This window comes from Bufo gargarizans, chromosome 1, assembly GCF_014858855.1.
Source record: "Bufo gargarizans isolate SCDJY-AF-19 chromosome 1, ASM1485885v1, whole genome shotgun sequence".
Classification (NCBI taxonomy): Eukaryota; Metazoa; Chordata; class Amphibia; order Anura; family Bufonidae; genus Bufo; species Bufo gargarizans.
This window is the reverse complement of record NC_058080.1, coordinates 269,841,155-269,864,743: the sequence shown is the minus strand read 5'-3', so window position 1 is coordinate 269,864,743 and position 23,589 is coordinate 269,841,155. Positions and strand designations below refer to the sequence as shown.

Here is a 23,589-nt window from a genome sequence, read left to right as displayed (position 1 = left end):
CGCCTTCAGATGGGCAAATTTTGGGGAAAGAGCATTCTCTGGAACGTTCCTTCCCAATAATCTACCCAATAATCTGCCCATGTAAATCCACTTTATCTGTTAGCCAAGTCCATCCTGGCTTCCCCGTAACTAGTGTTGGGCGAGCGTGCTCGGCCGAACACTAATTTTACTCGAGCATCGCGATGCTCGGCACATCGCGGTGTTCAGCCGAAGTACTGCATGTGCTCGAGTCTCCTGCTACACAGCCAATAAACGTGCAGTTAAGTACTGCCATTCACTGTAATGCTGTAGCCATGTTGGCTACATGCATTACAGTGCAGACGAGTTCCCCCCATATACAGGCAACCTAGTGCAGACGAGCTCCCCCCCCATATACCACAATACGCACCAAAGTGGCGGCTTGGCTCCCGCCCATGGTCAACTTGGACGATATTCGGCTGCACCAACCCATATCACCCCTACGATTTTATCTCCACCAGAATTGTACTACCTAAAGTACAACTAAACCAAGGTGAGTAGTAACCACTCACCCTGGCTAGGAGCAAATAACAACATATCTTGTCCACCACCACCTATGAGCACCTTCCCCCTTTTTCTCTTTGGCTATTTAATCACTACTGTACATGTGACATACTTGCAAGCATATATACCATTTAATATGCGCAAGGAGAGCAGTAAGGGACGTGGAAGTGGTTGTGCTGCTGATTGTGCAAGCAGAGGCCATTGCCCTGGGCGTGGTGAAACTGCCTGCTGCCAGAGCACAAGAAACGCACTAATCCACGATACCTAGCTTTATGTCCCAGTTTGCAGGGCGGCGCAGTACACCACTCACAAAGTCAGACCAGTGCAACCAGGTGGTCGGTTGGATTGCAGCAGATAATGCGTCCAGTCAGTTAAGCACCACCCTGTCTTCTGCAAAGTCCAGTCTCAGTAGCCAAGAGTCTGGTCAATAGAATCCTCACCCTGATACTCCTTCCACCCACCATGGAGAGTCTTGGCAAACAAGTGATCCAACACTCGGATATTCCGAGGAGCTGTTTTTATCACCATTCCTTAATTTGGGCCTCTCGCCAAGCCCGCTTGAGGAGGGACATGAGGAGATCTGGTGCCCTGATTCCCAAATTCTGGAGTATCCACAGTCAGAATAAGATGACAGTGGGGAACAGCAATTAGTGTTTCACGAGGTGGATGATGAAACACAGTTGCCAATAAGTCAACAGCAATTAGTGTCTCAAGAGGTTCATGATGAGGATGAGACACAGTTGTCAATAACTGAGATTGTTGTTAGGTCAACAAGTCAGGAGGATGACCAGAGTGAGGAAGTGGAAGAGGAGATGCTGGATGATGAAGTCACTGACCCAACTTGGGAAGGTGGCAAGCCAAGCGAGGACAGCAGTACAGAGGGGGAGGGATCCGCAGCACTGCAACAGTCTGGAAGAGGCAGTGGGGTAGCAAAATGGAGAAGGTGGGCCACATCAAACAGGCCCGCAACTGTTCCCCGGAGCACCCCCTTACGACAATATCCCTTGCCATGGGGTAGGTGTTCTGCAATCTGGTGAACGACAAAAGAATTGTCATTTGCAACCTGTCCTGTACCAAAATGAGCAGGGGCGTGAACACTAGCAACCTCACCATCACCAACATGATCCGCCACATGACATCAAAAGCACCCTAATATGTGGGCCGAATGCCTGGGTCCACAACCAGTGTCTGCGGGTCACACCACTGCCTCCTCTTCCACTGTGTTACGTGCTGGCCAATCACCTGTCCAAGATGCTGGCCTGGATGCCTCCCACCATGCACCTGGACCTTCGCAAGCACCATCAGCTAGCACATCCACTTCTGTGTCCCAGCGCAGCGTACAGATTTCTATACCCCAGGCCTTTGAACGAAAGCACAAATACCCAGCCACCCACCCACAGACCATGGCACTAAATGCGCACCTTTTCAAATTGCTGGCCATGGAAATGTTGCCATTTAGGCTTGTCGACATTGAGGCTTTCTGCAGACTGATGGCGGCGGCTGTCCTGCGGTACTCTATCCCCTGCCGCCTTTTTTTTTTTTTTACGATGTGCAGTCCCAGCCTTACACCAGCATGTGTCCTGTATCATCACCCATGCCATGAACAACGCAGTTATTGGGAAGGTCCAATTAACGACTGACACATGGACAAGTACTTTTGGCCAGCGACGCTACATTTCCCTGACTGCACACTGGGTAAACGTTATGGAGGCCGGGAGCAAGTCGTATCCAGGTGCCGTAGCTAAGGATTGCAGGCTCTACTTCAATCAGGGTTTTTGCTGCCACCTACGTTAGTGGCTGCAACCCCCCCTTCTCCTCCTATGCCTCCTCCTCCACTTCCACCTCTGAATTATTATCTTGCAGCACCAGTCAGCCATCAGTCAGTAGCTGGAGGGAGTGTAGCACTGCAGTGGGAAGCGGCAACAGGCTGTGCTTAAACTGATCTGCTTAGGTGACAAACAGCACACCACCGCAGAGCTGTGGCATGGAATAAGGGACCAGACTGAGCTGTGGGTCTCGCCACTCAACCTACAACCAGACATGTTTGTGTCAGATAATGGCCTTAACTTGGTGGCGGCTTTGGAGCTTGGCAAGCTCACACACATCCCATGCCTAACCCACGTGTTCAACCTAGTGGTTCAGCGGTTTATCAAAACCTACCCCAATTTGCCTGAGCTACTGGTGAAGCTGCGCTGCATATGTGTCCATTTCCGCAAGTCATCGACAGCTTCTGTTGGTCTGTCAATGCTGCAGCAGCCCTTGCAATTGCCAGCTCACGACTGTTGTGTGACGAGAGCACACGCTGGAACTCGACGTTTCACATGTTGGCCAGGCTTTGTGAGCAGCAGAGGGCAGTAGTGGAATACCAGCTGCAACATGGTCATCGGCTTTCCAGTCAGCTTCCGCTCTTCACAAGCGACGAGTGGGCATTGATGTCTGACCTCTGTGAGGTTTTAAGAAACTTTGAGGAATAAACACAGATGGTGAGTGGCGATAACGATATTATCAGCATAAACGTCCCACTTCTGTGTCTACTCAAACGCTTTCTGCTCACAATTAAGGCGGACCCTTTGCATGTGGAAGAGGTGGAAATGGGGGAAGAAAGTATACAGGGTGATAGCCAGACCACCCTCAGTTCGTCTTCTCAGAGCGAATTGGAAGATAAAGAGGGAGAGGAGGAGGAGCAGGAGACGGTTGCCTCCACTACAGAGGGTAGTACCCATGGAAGTTTTATTCCATCTGTTCAGCGTGGATGGGTAGAAGAGGAGGAAGAGGATGAGGAGATTGAGAGCCATCCTTCTGATGAGGACAACAAAGTCTTGTCTGTTTATGTTAGGCTGCCTTTCCCATGACCCTCGCGTTGTACGCATTTTGGCTAACACTGATTACTGGTTGTTCACCCTTCTCGACCCCAGCTACAAAGAGAACTTCTCATCTCTCATTCCTGTGGTGGAGAGGATGAGCAAAATGGTGCAATACCAGAAGGTCCTTGTGGAAAAATTTCTCAAAAAATTTCCCTTGCCGACAACATTTTTTAGATGGTCAGCTTGACAGCAGGCCCTACCCCACCACATTTTTTAGATGGTCAGCTCAGCAGCAGGCCCTAACCCCTAATGTTTTAGAGGGTCACCAGCAGGCCATCAATCATAATTTGTCAAGGGTGTGTATGATGCCCTCCTTTATGTTTAATAAAGGGTGTATTGGAGTGCCGATTCCTTGAAAATTTTCCCTTAGTGCATAGGCTGTATGAATGAGGCCCTCCTTTATGTGATATACAGGTAGTATCAGGGTTCCTCTTCCTTGTAATTTCTGCCAAAACTTGCACTTTGTATACAAGTAAATATACAGGAAAGAATGTTTCCTAATTATTTTTTTTCTAAAATCGATTTTATCTTCGGTTTGGTGTGTATTATTGTCAGTCTGTAAAAGTGGCGTATTACTCGGACAACATCGTTCCCAGCAGCGACCTGGGAGTCCAAGATGCATCGCAACATCCTCCTCATGCTGTTGCTGAACCATTTCAGTGGTGTTTCCATCAATTTCTGACCTTTTCCTATGAACCAGACACCCTCCCCTCTTCAGAGCAGCGGGTGCCTGGTTTATTTCTCGGGTTCTCCCATTGACTTTCATTGTACTTGGGAGCCCAGTAGAACATTGGAGCATCCTGAGGTGTTCTACTCGAGCTCCCGAACACGTTGGTGCTCGACCAACACTACCCGTAACCATACACATTCGGCTCAGCTGAATGTATATGTGTATTTTAGGGGGAGAGCGGAGAAAGCTTCAGCCAGACACTTTTGACAGCGGCTTATCTCCTGGGAGAACAAAATGTTTAAGAGAAAATATTCATTTTACCTAATCCTTGTCTCCCCTGACATCTTCTGTTGAAGAACAATCAGGAGCTCCCCACAAACATTAGTGTGTCTGCCAAACCTGCTTTCCTCTGCGGGTTGAACTGACAAACGACTAATAATAATAATATTTATTTATATGGCGCCACCATATTCCTCAGCGCTTTACAATTCTGAGGGTTCATGTACAAACCAAAAGATATCACGTCCGACCATGCCCCCATCTATTTATGCTTTTACATCAGTGACCTGCCAAAGAGGGAGCTGAACTGGAGACCGAATGAAACCTTGATAGCTGACCCCGATGCCATAACACGTATTTCCTCTAGCCTGCGAGAATATTTTCAGTTTAACAAACCTGATTAAACTTCGCCAGCTATAACCTGGGAAGCTCATAAATCCCGAATCCGAGGTGAACTCATAGCACTAGGCTCTGCGATAAAAAAGAAGCGTTCAGCGGAGATTACTAGTTTATTGTCTAAAATCTCTACACTGGAAGTAGCTCATAAGCAGTCTCTTGCTAAAAACACTGCCCTAGAATTAGCTACCCTTCGGACCGAGCTTAGGAATCTTTTAAACATTAAGTCAGCAAAACTCCTCTTTAGAGCCAAATTCAAAACTTATGCTCATGGGGATAAGGGCAATAAGCTGATGTCTGCTTTGATTAAGAAACAAGACGCAGATGCCTATATTCACGGGATAAAAGATTCCAAAGGTAGCCTTCTCAAGTCTACGGTGGATATTGCTAGGGAATTCTGAAACTTTTATGCTAATCTATGTAATATACCCCCCACCACTTTTCCACACCCACACTCACTTCAGTCCGCCACGACTTGATTCCTTAGCTCCCTGAACTTGCTTACGTTGTCTGATGAGCATTCATCACTTTTATTGTCACCGGTAACAGATGAGGAGCTAGCTAAAGTGCTTAACTCTATTCCCTCTGGGAAGAGTCCAGGCCCAGATGGTTTCACGATCCAATACTATAAGACCTTCCGAGGCACCTTAATGCCACTATTCAGGGGGCGATGTGAATTCCTAATGAGGGGTGGCTCTTTACCGCCCCAATCCTTGGAGGCTCATGTCACCATCATTCACAAGGAAGGCAAAGATCTTTTGTTGTGCGGTAGCTACCGGCCGATATCTTTGCTTAACACTGATGTGAAGTGGTGGGCGAAGGTTTTGGCTCAGACATTGCAAAACGTTCTACCTGATATGATCAATCGTGAGCAAGTGTAAGGAGAACACAATCCGACTTCTTTGCTTGATTTCTTGGGCCCGTACTTCACGCATACCCCTGGCTCTGCTGAGCACCGACACGGAGAAGGCCTTTGACAGGGTGAGCTGGCATTTCATGTCGGCTGCCCTGTCAGGCTTTGGTTTTCCATCGCAGTTCGTTCAGGCGATCTTTTCTCTTTATTCTTCCCCTTCAGCAAGAATAAAAATTAACGGTACCCTGTCGTCCCCATTCCACATAGGTAATGGGAACCGACAGGGATGCCCCTTATCACCTGCTCTTTTCGTTATTGTGATGGAGACCCTTCTCTGCGGAATAAGGCAAGAGCAAGGGATCCTTGGTATAACACCCAGCCACCAAGTCCACACCACAGCTGCTTTCGCGGATGACCTGCTGATCCTCACAACGAACCCCATTAGCTCCTTCCCCAAGCTGCTCACCATTTTCTTAGAATTCGGGGACATATCCAACTTTAAAATAAATTATAAAAAGTCAGTAGCCATGAATATTACCTGCCCCCCAACCTAGTAACTAAATTGAAGGCCCTCAGCCCATTCTCCTGGACATCCGAGAGCCTCACTTACTTAAGAGTCCGGATTCCACCAAACCCTAAAAACTTATACTCTCTTAGTTATGCCACCCTTCTCCACAAAATCCGCACCCAGCTTACTTCTCTCAAACTCCCATTTATTTCCTGGCTAGGGAAGAAAAACTACCTTAAAACATACGTAGTACCCAAACTCTTATACCTCCTACAGGTCCTCCCAATCTGGTTGCCGTAGAGATTTTTCACAGAAACGCGTAGACTCTTTTTGTCCTTTTTATGGGGAGGTAAACCGGCTAGAATTGCATATTTTACCTTAACTAGAGAAAGGCGCTTTGGGGGCTTCGGTCTACCAGACATTCGCCTTTATTACAAGGTGACACAAATTGATAGATGCCTGTCTCTTGTGTGTATTACTCCCCAAAACCTATGTGCAGAGCTTGAAACCTCTCTGCTTTCAGACAAGGAATGCCTAGTCCTATGGGGAATTAGACCTTACTCAAGCTCTCTCACAAACCTTGTGACTCTAAAAGGGGCTCTATGTGTTTGGTCCGAGATGTTTAACTCACGTGCTTTAAAATTTTCCCTTACAAACACTCCCTTAACATTGATTCAATCTCATATTCACTCTCCAGTTGAATTTGGGCATTGCTTAAAGGCACTTATCTGAAGGATGTAACATGTACGGATGGCAGTCTTGACTGGAACAATATCTTTTCCTGGAACAATATCTTGTCCCTTCCAAAACTCAAAAATGCTCCCTTTTTGCACATTTTAGACTTTAAACGTGACATCAAGTATCTCAATCTTCCTAAACCTCTGAAGGGACCTGGAACCTGGCTAGAGGTCTTACTCGAGAAGCTCAAACCCCCTCCACATGGGTTATCATTGATTTATAAATCACTCCTCTCTCCCAAATTATGCTTTATTGACGCATGGGAGAATGAGCTAAATTTTTCCCTTTCAGACCCTGAGAAAGCTTTTATACTGGCCCACTCCCACGGTTTCAACAGGTGCATTAAGATCCAGGAGAACTCATACAAGCTTTTGGTTAGATGATATAGGACACCCCAATTACTAAATAAAATTCACCCTGAAATTCTGGCACAATGCTGGAGATGCAATTCTGACATCGGATCTCTTTCTCATCTTTGGTGGTTTTGCCCGCTGACCCGCCCCTTCTGGGCGGAGGTAGGTAAATGCCTTAACCAAATCTGCTCCACCAATCCAGTGCTGGACCCTAAATTAGTAATGCTATGGTGTCCTTCTGGAACCTTTGTAGCTCCAAAAAACCATTTGCCAACAATGCTCATCACTGGAGCTCGCCTATTAATCCCATACTTATGGAAAAATACTAAGCCCCCATCTATTGAGAATTGGGTCGAGAGAGTGGATCAATTATATTGCTTTGAAGAGCTAGCCCACTGGGAAACACATACTCGTCAGTGTTTCTTATCTTAAAAACCTGGGGCCCGTGGAAGAACTAGAGGAAGTTCCCTTCATAAAAGTGTAGGTCATTTCGAGCTACTGCTATAGTGGGACATGCTAGACACTCCCCCAAAGTCCTAAAGTCCTTTGGATCCTGGTATCTATCCTCGAACGTGACTTCTCTCAACACTTGGCCACATGTATTTAGTCGGTTCCATTGTCACAAACTTCAGATTGTATCAGTGTTAGAATGAATGGTTACGAGATACAATGTTCTGCTGTTCGTATGTACGAACCCTGCCACTGAGACATTGATTGTACATGGTTATACATGTAGCTATTGGTCATTCTTGCTTTTTGCCATATAAGGCAAATCCCTATATCTCAATATCTGATGGGCCCATCTGGATGTCCCTTTCTACCCTTCCCCTCTCTAACTCCTCCCTTCCCCCGTTATCTTCCCATGTTTTCCCCCTTCCCTCACCCACGTCTCCCCATTCCCAATGCCCTTATGTTGTATCCCCACCAATGTGTTTGTCGAATGCCGATATGACATGATGTTTAACATTGCACTTTACATGTAATAAGCTATGTGTACTTATGACAAGTGCTTCACGCTTTAACTAGCTATCATTTGTTGTATTGCATCAGATGAGCTGTTATATAACAATAAAAAGAGATTTGGCAAAAAAAAAAAAAAAAGATATCACAATGTAACTGGATAATATACAACTGAAACAGTGGGAATGAGAGCCCTGCTCCAAGAGCTTACAATCTGTGAGGATGTGGGGGTGACACAAAAGGTAGTTGATTGTGATATGTAGTAATTGAGCCATTTATGTACTGAAAGCAGTGGTGTAGGCCGATGCTTCGGTTGTGGTCTGTTAGAAGATCGAGTTCAGGACTGAGGAGTTGGGAAGGGGGGGGGGGAGTTACTCGGGGAACAGTCAGTTTAGGAAGCATGTTTGAAGGTAGGGAAGTTGGGAATTAACCTGATATTCTGGGGCAGAGCATTCCAGAGAGTAGATGCAGCTCGAGAAAAGTTACATAGTTGATACGGTTGAAAAAAGAGTCCATCGAGTTCAACCAAGGGATAGGTGGGGACGCATTAGTCTTGAAGACTAATGCATATGATTAGCTTTAGGACCTGATAAGCTGTTAATAAAAAAACATTACAGGTCAGGTGCACATTGCTAATCCTCTATAGGCCACTATACATTATATTTTCTTCTATATAAACCATAATTCTTCTTATGACCCATAATTCTTCTGGGAACCTGCACTCTTTCTATAAGGGTCATCAAGCCTAAACATTTCACCTTAGCCTCATTATAATAAGATATAATGTTCTTTCAAAGTCCATTACATTACACTTCACCCATTCTGAAATACAAAACTCTTTGGATGATTATGAGATTTGAAATGGCATTTCGATGCCTTGTATTATAATCCCAGCTTAACATTTAAGCTTCGTATATGTGTCTGTCCATAGTGGGTCATGAGAACTAATCTTCATGTTTGCATCTAAGTAATGAACTTTAGCTTGCTAATGAAAGTATTAGATGGGATAATCTAATTTAATGGATATGGCATACATTTTTCAGGTTTTTACATAGTTTTATGATCTTAAATGTAATCAAATTTTGCTGCTGTAGCTTTCAGTTTTTAGTTGTTTTTTTTTTTGCTATGCAAATGCAATGACATTTAAAGGCTGTCAGTGAATTTTATGAAAGCTCTTGTAATCCCAGATGTTTGACTAAATCACTTTCATTCTGGACAGTCAGCAGTACATAGGGAAGTTGGCTACGGCGTGATGCTGGGCACTTGAAAGCTTTTCTGGCACTTATGATTTCTAAACATTTATTTGGCAGATACTTACAGAAGTTGGAGGAATCCTTTGATAGTTTTGCTGCACAAGCAAATGTATTTTTCTTTTTCGTTTTATACCCTGTTACTGTAGTAGATTTATGAGTTTATATGCAACTTAAACTCCTACCCATGTATATTGTTCTCTACCAATGCATAATGGGAACTAATCACCATTTTTATATATGTTATTTACCGACACATTCACCAGTCTCACCAAGCAACTTATAGCTTAAAGGCTTTCTGTCATGAGAAATAATGTTATATAGCTGACTGACATTAGCGATGTGCTAATGTCAGCAGTGCATAACAGTATGTTTGTTAACTCCCTGCCTGCCGCCGTTCTCTTAAAAACAGACTTTCATAATATGCTAATGAAGCCTCTAGGTCAGGCACCCTCAAACTGCGGCCCTCCAGCTGTTGTAAAACTACTTGCAACAGCTGGAGGGCCGCAGTTTGAGGATGCCTGCTCTAGGTGCTATTAGGGCGTTGCTTCAGCACCTAGAGGCTCGGCCTACTCACCCTTTGGCACGCCCATGTACACTTGCTTGACTTTCGATTTCTCCTCATTGTCCCGTAAATCCCGCGCCCGTTTAGTATTAGTATACGCCCTAATAGCACCTAGAGGCTTCATTAGCATATTATAAAAGTCTGTTTTTAAGAGAACGGCGGCAGGCAGGGAGTTAACAAACATACTGTTATGTACTGCTGACATTAGCACATCGCTGCAAAAAATGTGGACAGCACACTGCATGTTGTCCAAGCCACATGTCTGTTCTACGGCCCCACAAAAAAAAAAATCCTATTCTTGTCCAGTTTGCGGACAAAAATAGGCATTTCTAACAGGGGCAGGACATACCGATCTGCAAATTGTGGAATGCACATGGCCAGTATCTGTGAAATTTGTAAACTGCAAAAACATATAAGGCCGTATGCATGAGACCTTATATTATGTCCTATTGGCAGGGGCACACGGTCACATTTCAGCTTAGCAGGTCTCTAGGGCAGAAAAGATGAAAATATCATGAGGGATAAGTAAATTAGCAGTAGTTATTCATTGCCGTTCTACAACTTGCAAGCACTGTTATTACCGATACTCTACAGGGGGTATCATCATTGTACTGAGTGCAGTGCAGTTTTTTTATTTCAAATAAAACATGGATATTTCCATGCATCCAATCCATAGGCTTGTAACTATGGCCATAAAATGAGAATAACTAACTAACATAACATTCTTTGTCTCCTACATAATATACACAGCTACCAAATAAAAACTGTTATTGAATAAGTGTGATTTATGACCCTACTACTGTAAAATCATTGGCGTTCTTCGTGAGAATGCCAAGGCAATGCTACAGTTGTGGATAAGACAAGATATGAAGGCCTGATATATATACTTGTAGTTTTATTGTAGATGTTGTTATGGTAACTTGCCCTTACAGAATACTTTTTTGCTCTTTGTGATTTCGATGAGAAGTAAGGTCATTCACTTTCAACAGAGAGATTTTTTTTCTCAGCTTGACTGTGCTGGCCAATGGAGGAAACATTTTCTAACTGTATGCTCTTTACTTTTGGACTAAAGAAATTAGGTTTATCAACTGTGAGAGACACCCCTAGTAGATGTTATAAACCAGGAAGCAAAGGGTTTGAAATGTCAAAATTCAACATGTCAGATCCTTCTTTCCCCTTGACACTAAGGCCTCTTTCACATGGGCATCATGTTTTTGGCCTGGATAAGATGCGGGTGCATTGCGGGAAAATGCACAATTTTTCCGTGCGAGTGCAAAACATTGCAATGCGTTTTGCACGCACGTGAGAAAAATCGGCATGTTTGGTACCCAAACCAGAAGCCGGACTTCTTCACAGAAGTTCGGGTTTGGGTAAGGTGTTGTGTAGATTTTATTATTTTCCCTTATAACATGGTTATAAGGGAAAATGATAGCATTCCTAGTCTATTTAGCTGGTACAGTCTCTTTGTGTGTTGTCTCCTCTGTCTCACTCAGCTCCTGCTCACTCCCCCATGTCCTCTCCATAAACTTGTATGGGGTATTATAAATTCATCCTTCAGTGAGCAGGCACTCTATTTTGGTCTCACAAGATAGATTTCTTATAAAGTTTAGAGACAAAGTTAGTTTTGTAAGGGGGAGAAAACACCTTATATTCCTAGAACAAGGCATTTTTCTCTGACATATTACAAAGTTTCTTCAACTCACTTGTACTCTTGATTTGTGCATAGTTGTGTGAAAAGTTAGTAAACTTACTAAAGGTATCTATGGACAGTAATTCTCATTATATATTTCATAGGAAACCAGTCTGGGTACAATAGATTGTCAGCATATCCCATCATAATTAGCTGTAACTGCTAAAAAATCTCTATTGTCTATAACTACCTAAAGACCAGGAAAATGTTTGTTAACTTATTCACTAATAACCATATATCTTAGTTAATTCATAACTTTTTTTTTGTACTCTTTTAGCTTATGTGATTCAATTGCTACTTTTCTTATTTGTACTATTAAAATGTATTTTATTTTTTATTTTATCTGTAATACAAAGTTGTCAAATATGTCCATAGTAACTGGTTGAACTTATTGGTTTACTTGCCATTGTTATTTTGACTGGTAAATGCGAGCATTTGACTACTAAGGTTGCCGGTACATCAAGAATACCACAAGAAGGGTCGTCTTCTCTATAACAGAAGTCTCAAAGCTTGTTCTAAGAATTGTTACACATTTTTCCGCAGTCTGACAGCCCTTATTCAGAAAACGTCCCCAGTATTAAAATCCCAATGGACATCATGGAACAGGAACCATTCCTTTCTGATAGCAAACCTGGTGAGAGTGAGTAGATCTAACCAATTGCATGCCACCTGTGGGCAGTTCTTCTCACACAGTCACTTTCTCATCTCATCTTCTAATAATCTCCTGTCTTCACATTTCCGCTAAACATCCTGTCTGAGCTCCTTCATCTTTGACTTTGTGCTCCATAAAGTAACCCCTGTAAAACCTTTTAACCAAATGATTAACCAGCAAGTATTCAGACCTATAAACACTGCAAAATTCAATAAAAACTTTTCACCCCCACCAGTAGAAGAAAACAATATTCTATTGTAAATAGTATAGGCATAGTATAGCACAGTGGAGTGCAGCCAATTTTTGAATGCCCCATTTTGGCTTGCAATTTTTTATCTCTTTGTCCAATAACTCATAGATGATAATGGGAAATGTTTCTTTTGGGGTCTAAATACAATAAAGAACTGACTTTGGAGGCCAAAGTTAGGCACCTTTATTTATGTGCAGCCAAAGGAAATGACAGAAGATACATTGGGCAAGGATTTATAATTTATGCAATGTAGATCCACTGGGGTTTGAGATGTTCCAGAAAAAATGCCTGTAAATTATACTATACGCTTTTATTCTTGGCATCTTCTATACCTATATTCTTCATTTTGCATTTAGCTTATGCAAATATCTCTGCCCATATTCCTATATATTAATTAAATATACCACCTCTACAGGTTTGTGTTCGTGGTATGTAATTACACCCAAATATAGCAGAGAAAATATTGTAAACTGGGATTCAATAAAACGTAACCTTTACTAGGTCATTTAAAATAATGTATCACACTGGGTGAGAGACAACATTGACAACACTAACAACAATAATCTCCTCCACTGTATCAGTTCATATAAGAAAATGAAATGAAAAAAGGGTGGATCTCACCTCGTCTGGGCGGGGTCCACGACCATGGAGGACGGTCCTGGCGGTGATGTTACCTTTGACCGCTATGACCGGATGCTGATGTGATTGGCACGGTATAAACTCCTGGCACACCCTATTATGGCTTTCCTGCCTGTCTAGGGGTCAAGGGGCTGTTCTTATAGCCTGACTACCACAATGGAGCACCCGCCCCGACAGGGGCGACCCCACACCGAACCTTTCCCTCAGTATGGGTCTAAGTTCTATCAAGCCCTACCTACAATGCCCTACATGCCATGTTTCTGTCTTTTCCAGACATCATCAGGGGACTTCACATGTATATTCCAGGGCAATGGAGATCAAGGTGACTTTAGCCTCGTATCCTTGGACAAGATGATAGGTAACTCTTGTCCTCACTGTTACAGGGGAAGTGTCCCATGTCAGTCCATGTCTCACCACAAATAACAATGATTTGTCCATGGCTTACCCAAATCATTGTTATTTGTGGTGAGACATGGACTGACATGGGACACTTCCCCTGTAACAGTGAGGACAAGAGTTACCTATCATCTTGTCCAAGGATACGAGGCTAAAGTCACCTTGATCTCCACCCTTTTTTAATTTCATTTTCTTATATGAACTGATACAGTGGAGGAGATTATTGTTGTTAGTGTTGTCAATGTCATCTCTCACCCAGTGTGATACATTATTTTAAATGACCTAGTAAAGGTTACGTTTTATTGAATCCCAGTTTACAGCATATTCCTATATATAACCAATGTCAATTCTCAGTTCTCTTTCATCTGACTATAGAAGCACTACCCTGTCCATGTGTCCATATACCTGCAGATGACTCTATGCATTTGTGCTGGTCATAGACTATTTTAACCCTTTGATTTATTTTTGATTTATGTTAAGAGATCAGTTCCTCTTTCACACAATCACAGAGATTTGAACTTAGTGGGAGTCGCTACTAAACTTTCCAGCTTATATTAAACCATAGTAATGATTCTAATCCTTGATTGTAGGTGACATATTAATCTTGTTCTTAAGAAACCTTGCAAGTTACTGACTTTCTTTCAAATATAGCTGAGCACAGTCTACAAACTGCACCTAAACCTCCTTTCTTTTACATCGTCTGATTGGTGTGATGTACGTCTGCAGTGTTTCTTCTAACCAAGCTAACTTACTATTATTAGGTTTTCCAAATAATTCATGTTCTCCTCTAATTCTCTGGGTTGCCTGTGGTTCCTCACTGATTTATCAAACTGTCAATTATTGTTAGCAGCTTTGGTCATTGATACTTATCATATCCGGGACATCCTTATTCACCTAAACTTGGTCATTGATTGGTCATTGTGTGTTGCCTATGATTTTCTGTGTTGTTCTTTCTATAATCCTTTCTATGATCATGTCATGTATTTATATTAAGATGCCATTATTTGCACAAATGATTATCATCCCTTTTGTTGTGATTTACTGCATGTTATTTTTACTTGAAGGTGTGGGTGATAGTTGTCTACAAGCTAGTGGTTTCCATTTTATTATAAGGATATTATAACTTCTACAAGGAGATCTCTGATAAGATTAAAGTATTAGCCAAGCTACGAGCTTATATGCATTAAATTTCACAGTAGGCAGAAAAATAATTGGCTACTATTACTCGGCTACATGTTCTATTTACACTATAGACTTTCATGTTAAGACACTGGAGCTTACAAAAGAAATTACTTTTTTAGTACTTTTAGAGTTATCCAGCATAAATTCGATTTAAGCCCAATGCTGATTGATGTTCTTAAGGTTCTTAACATTTTTAATGTTTATTCTTAGAAAGGAAACCAGTAGCTTTTAAATGAAGGTACCCTACATTTTCTTAAGTATGGGTACCCTGTTATGTCCTGTCATTTCCTTCAGGTGCAAAGGTTGGTCTTCATGACTATATATATGTTATTAAAGGGAATCTGTCAGCTGATTTATACCTATGAAACTGGCTGGCCTGTTGCATGTACACTTGGCAGCTAAAGGCATCTGTGTTGGTCCTATGTTCATATGTGTCCAAATTGCTGAGAATAATTATGTTTAAATATATGCAAATGAGCCTCTAGGAGCAAAAGGGGCATTACCGTTACAAATACAGACTCTTCTCTGCAACTGCTGCGCTCTTTCCACTTTGATAGACACGGCCAGACATTATGGTGTTTTCAGTGCCTGGCCCTGTCAAAGTGGAGAGGTTGAGGGTATTGCAGAAAGAACAGAGCCTTTATGTGAAACGGCAACACCTCAGTTGCTCCTGAAGGCTCATTTGCATATATTAAAACATAATTTTTCATAGCAAAGCGGGCACATATGAACATGGGACCAACACAGATGCCTTCAGCTGCCAAGCACACACATAACAGGTCAGCCAGTTTCATAGGTACAAATCTTCTGACAGATGCCCTTTTAACTCATCATTTCACTCCTTAATTATCCTTATGTACCCTTCATTTATTTTACTCATGTATTTAAAGTTTCCAAGCGAAAATGTCTATATATATATATATATATATATATATATATATATATCATTAATTATTAATACCTAACTACAAAATAATATATATGCATGATGCTGGTAAATGGTCATATTTGATCAAATGGAATGGCACAGTCATACGTTATTCTTGGGTGCATGGATTTTCATTTGATGAGATGGTTTCACTGATTCTCAAGCTAAGAAATTGTTCATATACAGGAGAAACTCGAAAAATTAGAATATTGTGCATAAGTTCATTTACTTCAGTAATGCAACTTAAAATTAGAATATTGTGAAAAGGTTCAATATTCTAGGCCCAAAGTGTCACACTCTACTCAGCTAATTAATCCATATCCCCTGAGCAAAGGGTACCTGAGATTGTGACTTTGGGGTTTTCATAAGCTATAAGCCATAATCATCCAAATTATAACAAATAAAGGCTTGAAATATCTTGCTTTGCATGTAATGAGTCTATCTCATATACTGTATTAGTTTCACCTTTTAAGTTGCATTACTGAAATAAATTAACTTTGCACAATATTCAAATTTTTCGAGTTTCACCAGTAGTGTTACATCATCTTAAGGTCATATAGCCCACAATCATTGTTATCATTGTGAGTACCAATCATTCCTGTTTCACTAACAATGCATATAGTTATTACACTACCGAATGACTAATGTCACCACTGATCATGCAATTTATCTGTATCTTTCTTTTCTTACACTAAGCTGGAGAAAAGCCATTTACATTCCTTGAACGACACACATCATGCTGAAAGACTTCCATTTATTCAGTCGAATATGCCAAGGTGAGCCATCTATTATACAGCTGCCTTAGTATATGCCTTTATCAGGTTTTATTTTACTAGTAAATGCTAAAATATGTCTGTGTTGGTGGGCATGTCAATTGTAGATTTTTCCTCTAAGTCAGTAAGTTCAGATATAGGAATGTTGCAGAATCTATAGAGTTTATTCTAATGTACAGTATCGCAGCTATCACTGAATGTATTACATAGTAATATATTACAACTTTAAAGGGGTTTATAGGATAAGAAGCATTTGGCTGTTTTTTTACAGCCTTACGCTGGTCTACAGGTTGTGTCTGGTATTGTAACTCACCTGCTTTCACTTCAATGGAGCTGTGCTGCAATTTCCAAAATAACCCAAGATCCTAGATCACATATCCTGTACCATAGACCACAACTGCCATAAGTAGTGATCTTTAGGAACTTTGCTATGGTAATCCTGGGAGCCTTCATAAGTACCCCAAATGCTATAGCAATTGAATGCAATTTTGGCCCACTCCCAGAAAATGACCCCTCAGATGCCATTGCTGTAATTGACCAAGGCATTTGAGGGGTTAAATGTCCATGACTGGAGTTATTTCTGATCACGGACTCTGCTGTATAATAAAGTGGGGTCATTTATCAAGCTGGTGTAAAGTAGAACTGGCTTAGTTGCCCATAGCAACCAATAAGATTCCACCTTTTATTTTCCAAAGGAACTGTCAAAAATGAAAGGTGGCATCTGACTGGTTGCTATGGGCAACTAAGCCAGTTCTACTTTACACTAGTTTAATAAATGACCCCATTGATGTTTAAAATGCCACACACGTATGTCAGATGACTCCAATGGATTAAAGAGCATTGCCTAATAAAAGAAAGAAAAATTACTATGGATGTGGCAAATGTAGAAAAAGTGCAAGAATAAATTGTTCAATAAATTTAAAAAGGAGCATGCACGTCAAAATAGAATTTCTGTTTCTCACTCAAGATGGTCAGGAATAAGTATTTATTAGGTGTCCTGCCTACACAAATACAAAAAAGACCTGAAGTACAGTATATTCACAATGAACTTCCCATTAGCATTCATGGAAGACATGGGAAAATGCTCTCAACACATACGTTTAACTTATCCATAGATTTGCCCTGAACATGTGCCAAAAGTGTACACTTTTAGCATAAGTCTGCCCAGTATACCTTAACATACTTTTCTTTAAATTCATGGCAAATTACAAAGGTCACAGCTCCTATGACATTGAACATTAACATAGAAATCTGTATTCAGATTAATGAAGTAACAAAGGTTTACCATTAAGAGTGCAGCGTAGAAGAGACATGCTATGGTTGTACATTCTATAGTCACGATAAACATTATTCAATTAACACACATAATCCACTGAAATATGTTAGAAGGTAAATAGGATTAGCAAATCTCCATGGGGGTGTTAAAAAAAAGGAACTTGAATTGGTTATTGAGCCTGCTGAGTGGATTGCTATGCATGTACTTATGTGTGTAACCTGCTAGCCCGCTGTTCCAAGAAATCATAATTTACTAGTGGTTGTCTAGATGATAATGAGAGTGTTCTGTGGCTGAAGGGTGAGGGACACTAAGACAGATGGTGTGAAGAAAAATAGGTGTTTGTTTGGCAGGGTTTGTGGTTGTTTTTTCCTGTAATTTTATTAAAGGGGTTATCCAGGTGTTTCCAAAAAAGGTGCTGCATTGTGTAAAATAATAAAATAAGTCACTTTAGTTACCTTACCGGTACCCAGCTGTTACTATTGCGTTGCTCCATCGATCTCGTAGAGCCATAGTTTCTAGTTTTTAACGACATGCATGGATTGATTGCCAATCACTGGCCTCAGCGTTGAACTGCATTAGCCAATGAATGTTTGAGTTGTCATTTCTTACATGTCAAGAGGGGCCTGGAAGTAGATACTGGTGGAGGAACCATGAAGCATTACAATGGTAGTAGCGGGGACCAGTAAGATGAGTATTGACTTAGTAAGCCTTTTTGAAAAATATAAACATATGGATAACCCCTTTGAGTTCCAAACTGTATGGTTCAATAAGCTACCCGGCTTAATAAGTCGATTGCACAATTCCTGTCCAAACTACACCAATATCAAAAGCAATTATGTATTTAGTAAATAATCTTTTTGAACTCTAAAATTTGTTCCTTCTGGAACATGGTAAATTGTGGAGTGCCAGTACTCTCTTCTCTGCATTGATGAGGGTCAATCACCTTGAAACAGCTGTCTGCAGATGGGGTGCTGGCTTATTTAATATCTGAGTCATGTGTCAAGACCTAATTAAATGGTAGAACATTGACTTATAGGATAGCTGCCTTACATCTGGTAGCATTAGAGGCAGGGCTTGTCAGGAGCTCATTTGCATCCCTTTCTTCCCAGAATTACAGAGGAGCATGTATGGCCCATAAGTCTCCTCACGCCGAATATGGCGCACTCTCCGCAAGCACCCCCCAAACTCGACATATCACATTATTTTGAAGGATGGAAGGATTTTATCTTTCTAAGGTTCTGTTGGATGTTTGCCATGTTTTTAATTGATGTAAACTAGTACTTACAATATAAGCTCAGAGAAAAAGATCATTAACAGGTAACTTACACAAATAAACTGAGGAGCAAGCATTCGAAAGAGAAGTCTGGAGGGTCCACAATGTACAGTACTGTATGTTAGTTAAACTGTTAATTCTTACATTTTTGTGAAGTGATTTGTAAAAAATCGCCAACAACCATAGGACGAAAGATGCTCCTTAAAACATGCAGGGCAGTAAAAAATGAAAAGTATGCTGAATACAATAATTTTTCAGAACAGAAATGTTATAATAATTGGGTCACAGAGGGGTGGTCTAATCCATCCTATAGCTCAACAGAGGTACCTAAAACTAACTGATTTCTTGCCTTCCAGCCCACCAAGTACTCCCATACGACTTGTGCCTCAAATTAGGATAGAGCTTGAGCCAGATGAAGACACTTATTTCTGGAGAAGCCGGGGAATGGAGACAACATTGTGAAAACACAAACCACCTCCTCTATCTTTTTGGACTTTTTCTAGCCAAAAATTAAATCTCCTACTCTCCACTGACTTTGATGCTTGTTATGGTAGCATTCTCTGAATGGCTTTTGCTAGCTAAAGTGCTTCCACTGTGACCTATTGTATACATCCAGGCTAGCATACTAACCAGTCATATAATAAATGTTATTTCTGCCTTTTTGACTGTATATCCCATTACTAGACAGGAGACGAATGTCTGGTGAACTTCTGATAAATGTCATGCAGATTTTTCTGTCTTGGTAAAGCAACTATGCAATATAATGTAGAATGATAGATGAGTACATTCTGTACAATGAAACAACGTCTCCAGAACCATAGTATTAACCACATTAATTATGCATATTGGTACTTGCCAGATGATGTATTAATTATAGAAAAAAATATTGCCATAAGGTAAAATGCCCCATTGGTATGCATCTTATATTTGAACACACTATGTATACACTAAAGAGTGTTTAATATATTCTAGCTTATGTCTTTAAATTATGGGGCCTAACCTTCAACTTATATATTGTTAATTGTTTTTTTAAAAACTTTTTTTAATGACTGTAAAAAAAATGAATCTCTTTTTTTCCTGCAGCAGGAAACATATAGTTTTAAGTAGTAGGTCTACCTCTCATTTGTAGAAACTGGCTTTTCTGTATGAATGTCTTGTATACAATGTGATTTATATTATAACACAAATATTTGTTCTTTAGATCTCAATGAAACCTTAGAATTTTGTACTTATTTTAAACTGATCAATGAAGTCATTTCAAAAGTAGAAGACAATGTTTTTTTAATGATGTGATGAGGGAGGCGGGTTTAACTTATAATCCATTATTTTAAGTGGTGTGAAGAGTATTTATAAGTATGTAGGCAATAATTAATCATAGTGACTGGTAACAGGGATCAATAAGCAACTAAAGATGCTAATTGTTTTACAGAAGAAACAATTAATGATGGTCTTGAAGTAACACTTAAAGCAAAACTCCACAATTTACGCTTTATTATGGCTATGTGGTCAGCAGGTGAAAAGTCCCATTTCTTTGTTATATATCTTTGTCTTACTTTTGCTGTTTTGACATATTTTCAGTCATTTTGTAAAAAAAAATACTTCTGCCTGGAAACCATCAACAAGTGTGTTTGCAGTGGCTGAGGGATCTGTTATCCTGTTTGTGTGTCTATTCTTAGGTCTATTTAGTAAAAGTAAGCATACTGCCATGGAGGGCAGGTTCCCCTGAAACATAACAATACCTGTTTGTCAAAATCTGGTCCTCTAATCCTGAGAAATGCTTTTCAATTTTTGGAAGTAAAGATTTTGGATAACCATGGGTGAGGCTTCTCCATTTGGTGCTCTGCCACCCACTACTTACCCTTCTTGCATGATTGATAGTCCCTAAGGTTTGAGATGCGGTAGTTTTTACAGAGGGGAAGCCTGGTGGAACAAATAGATAAGCTCTGCCCACAGTGCACCGAAAACCTTATTTGCATAAAACTAAAAGGATTTCTCAGGATTAGAGGACTGGACTTTTACGAGTATGATATGATTATATTTCACAGTACTTACATTATATGGCATTATGCTTACTTTGAAACTGGTTGAAACAGGGACTTCAGCACTCCCCCTTAAGGGTGCCTTCACACGTGGCATGGTTTCACACCATAAAATAGGTTTACTGCCACTAAATCAGCATGTCTTTACTATAGAATTGCTACAGATTTCATCCTTTGTAATGCACGTCATACAAAGTTGGCTTAAGATTATGCCACTTGTGAAGGTACCCTAAAGGGAATTTCCCCTTGCAATCTTTTATGAAAATGATAGGGGGATTTAAGACTTCAGTGGGCTTATATAGCCTTTTTAGGTATATGCCTTTTTTACTTATATGTCATTATTTTAATAGCACTGTGGCTTAACTGCTTGTCGATGCTTTCCAGGTAGCAGAAGAGTAGCAAAGATATCCTACAAAGACACTATTTAAATTTTCTTTTTTGCATCCGAGTTGTTGGGGTTTTGCTTTAACACATTTTTGTAATTTGTTAAAGTTCATGAAATCTATGTGTGTGAAATAGAAAAGGACACAAACTGTTCTCTTGTTCAAAGTGCACAAAAAAGTGTAAAGGGGTTCTCTGAGATTCATTTAAAATGAGCATCAGCAATGTGTCCTGGAATATGAGCAGGACTTATTGCCTCCACTTGCAGAGCCTCCTGGAGGCTCAGGGGGCAGGGCCTCACTACACTGCTGTGCAACAGATGGTAATGATATGATCCTGCCTATGATATGCCATCATGGCTGAGCAGCCTGACAGGAAAACTCACCAATATGTAGTATAGGAAGTCTCAGAATGTAGTGTGTAGTGAGGCCGCATCCCTTAACCCCCTAGGCTGCTTTATAAGAAGTGTCAACCAGTTCTGCTCACACTCTAGGACAGATTGCTGCTGGCAATTTTAAATCATTTAAAGTGGTATTCCCATCTCATCCATACTTTCATTTTACTGCCCTTGACATTCCATTTCCTATTTCCCAAGTAAACCTCCAGTTTAGAGACTTTAATGATTATATTTTAGCTGATATAAGACTATTATTTGCATCTCTTCTTTTACCTACCTGCTGCAGGGAATTATGGGATTGTCCTTGCTATTAGTTCCTTAATATGATCATTAAAGTGTCTCAAAGCAGACTATGTCTTTACATTTCTTGCCAATACACATAAGCAGACTACCATTGAATAGTATTTTTAATGTAAAGGAATTGTCTTCATTCAAAGTGTTAAATAACAGAAAAATATTACTTACATGAAGCAAGACCCATAAGATCCTCAGTAGAACCTTTGGCTGCTGTTTGCCACCACAGAGATACTGTACAGGATGTACAGATACACTAGCACTACAGTAAGTATAACAATCTATATCAATTCCTATTGCCAAATTGTTAGGAAAACAGTATTTTTTTTGGTTCATATCTCCTTTTCCATATCACATACATTATAACTGAGGCAGATTGACATTTTTTTGTCATTTATTACTAAGTCTTCCAATGGCAAGTTATTTTTTATTGTACTTGAACTGTATTAACTGCTGATTTTTCTCTTATTGGTGTTAACAATTCTAGTGATGGGATTTTCTATACTGTATGTCTTTTCTATATTGATTTAAAGGATACATAACTAAGGGTACTTTCACATATGTGGCCCACAGCAATCCAGCAGGCTGTTCTGGTAGAAAACAGCCTGTTGGAGTTCTCTGGATAGCTAAATAGTGCCACTTGACCATCGGACCCCGGAAACTAGCCTAAAAGAGTTATGTAAAGGTCCCTTTATCACACCATATAGACATGACAGACCTTTTTCCAGTACTGTGCCACCTTTAACTTCTGCTCTGGCAGGTTTTTACTGTCATACGGACCATAAATTGGGCCAGATTTATGAAAAACATTTTTGTTGCCCATAAGAACCAGTCAATGTGCTGCTTTCATTTTTCAAGAACATAAATCAAAATGAAAGCTAAGTTGTGATTGGCTGCTCTGGTCAAAACAACTAAAGGCAGTTTTTCTTTAGACGGCTTCATATATCTGCCCCAGCATGTTGATCAAAATCACCACCCAAAGAATTTACACACTAAACGTGCCTTTACACAGGACGACAGAGCAGCAGATTGTCAAGAGGGAAGTGTTCCTTCCTGACAATCTGCTGCTGTCAGGTGGAGGAAACCACTGAATTTACATGCATCAATCTCCTCCAGAGTATGGGGAGTAGCAATCGCTAATGCCATTGCTATTCTCCATGCTGACTGTTTACACAGCATGAACTTCTGAAAACAATGATTTTTGTGTGCCCACAAACAATTAATTGTGTAATCGGCGGTACACTTACACCACCAGATAATCACTAACGAGTGTCCCTATGAATGCTCGTTAGCGATTATCTTTAAGATTCTCTGCCCATGTAAAGGGCCCTTTACATTGGCTTGAATAGAAGTTATGTAAATGTTGATGTAGATGATCATTTGGATCTGCAAAAAGTCCCCAAGACAACTTGTAAATTGCTAAGAAGTTTGCCAGATAACAGGTCTTAAAGGCTATGTACA

General features: G+C 40.7%; 1 protein-coding gene across 4 annotated transcripts in view; it reads left to right on the top strand.

Annotated features, from left to right (window-relative positions):
- Positions 1 to 22,182, top strand: part of SLC4A4 (solute carrier family 4 member 4) — a 262,656-nt gene extending 240,474 nt beyond the window's left edge. For 2 of the 4 annotated variants that reach the window (XM_044303032.1, XM_044303041.1), the window contains exons 24-26: positions 12,192 to 12,288; positions 16,392 to 16,471; positions 19,374 to 22,182. In XM_044303032.1, coding sequence (XP_044158967.1) covers positions 12,192 to 12,288; positions 16,392 to 16,438 — 144 coding nt within the window. In that variant the 3' untranslated portion in view covers positions 16,439 to 16,471; positions 19,374 to 22,182. The remainder of the gene's footprint in view (positions 1 to 12,191; positions 12,289 to 16,391; positions 16,472 to 19,373) is intronic. The other 2 variants (XM_044303049.1, XM_044303059.1) reach the window with 2 other exon arrangements.
- The last annotated feature ends 1,407 nt before the right edge of the window (positions 22,183 to 23,589 follow it).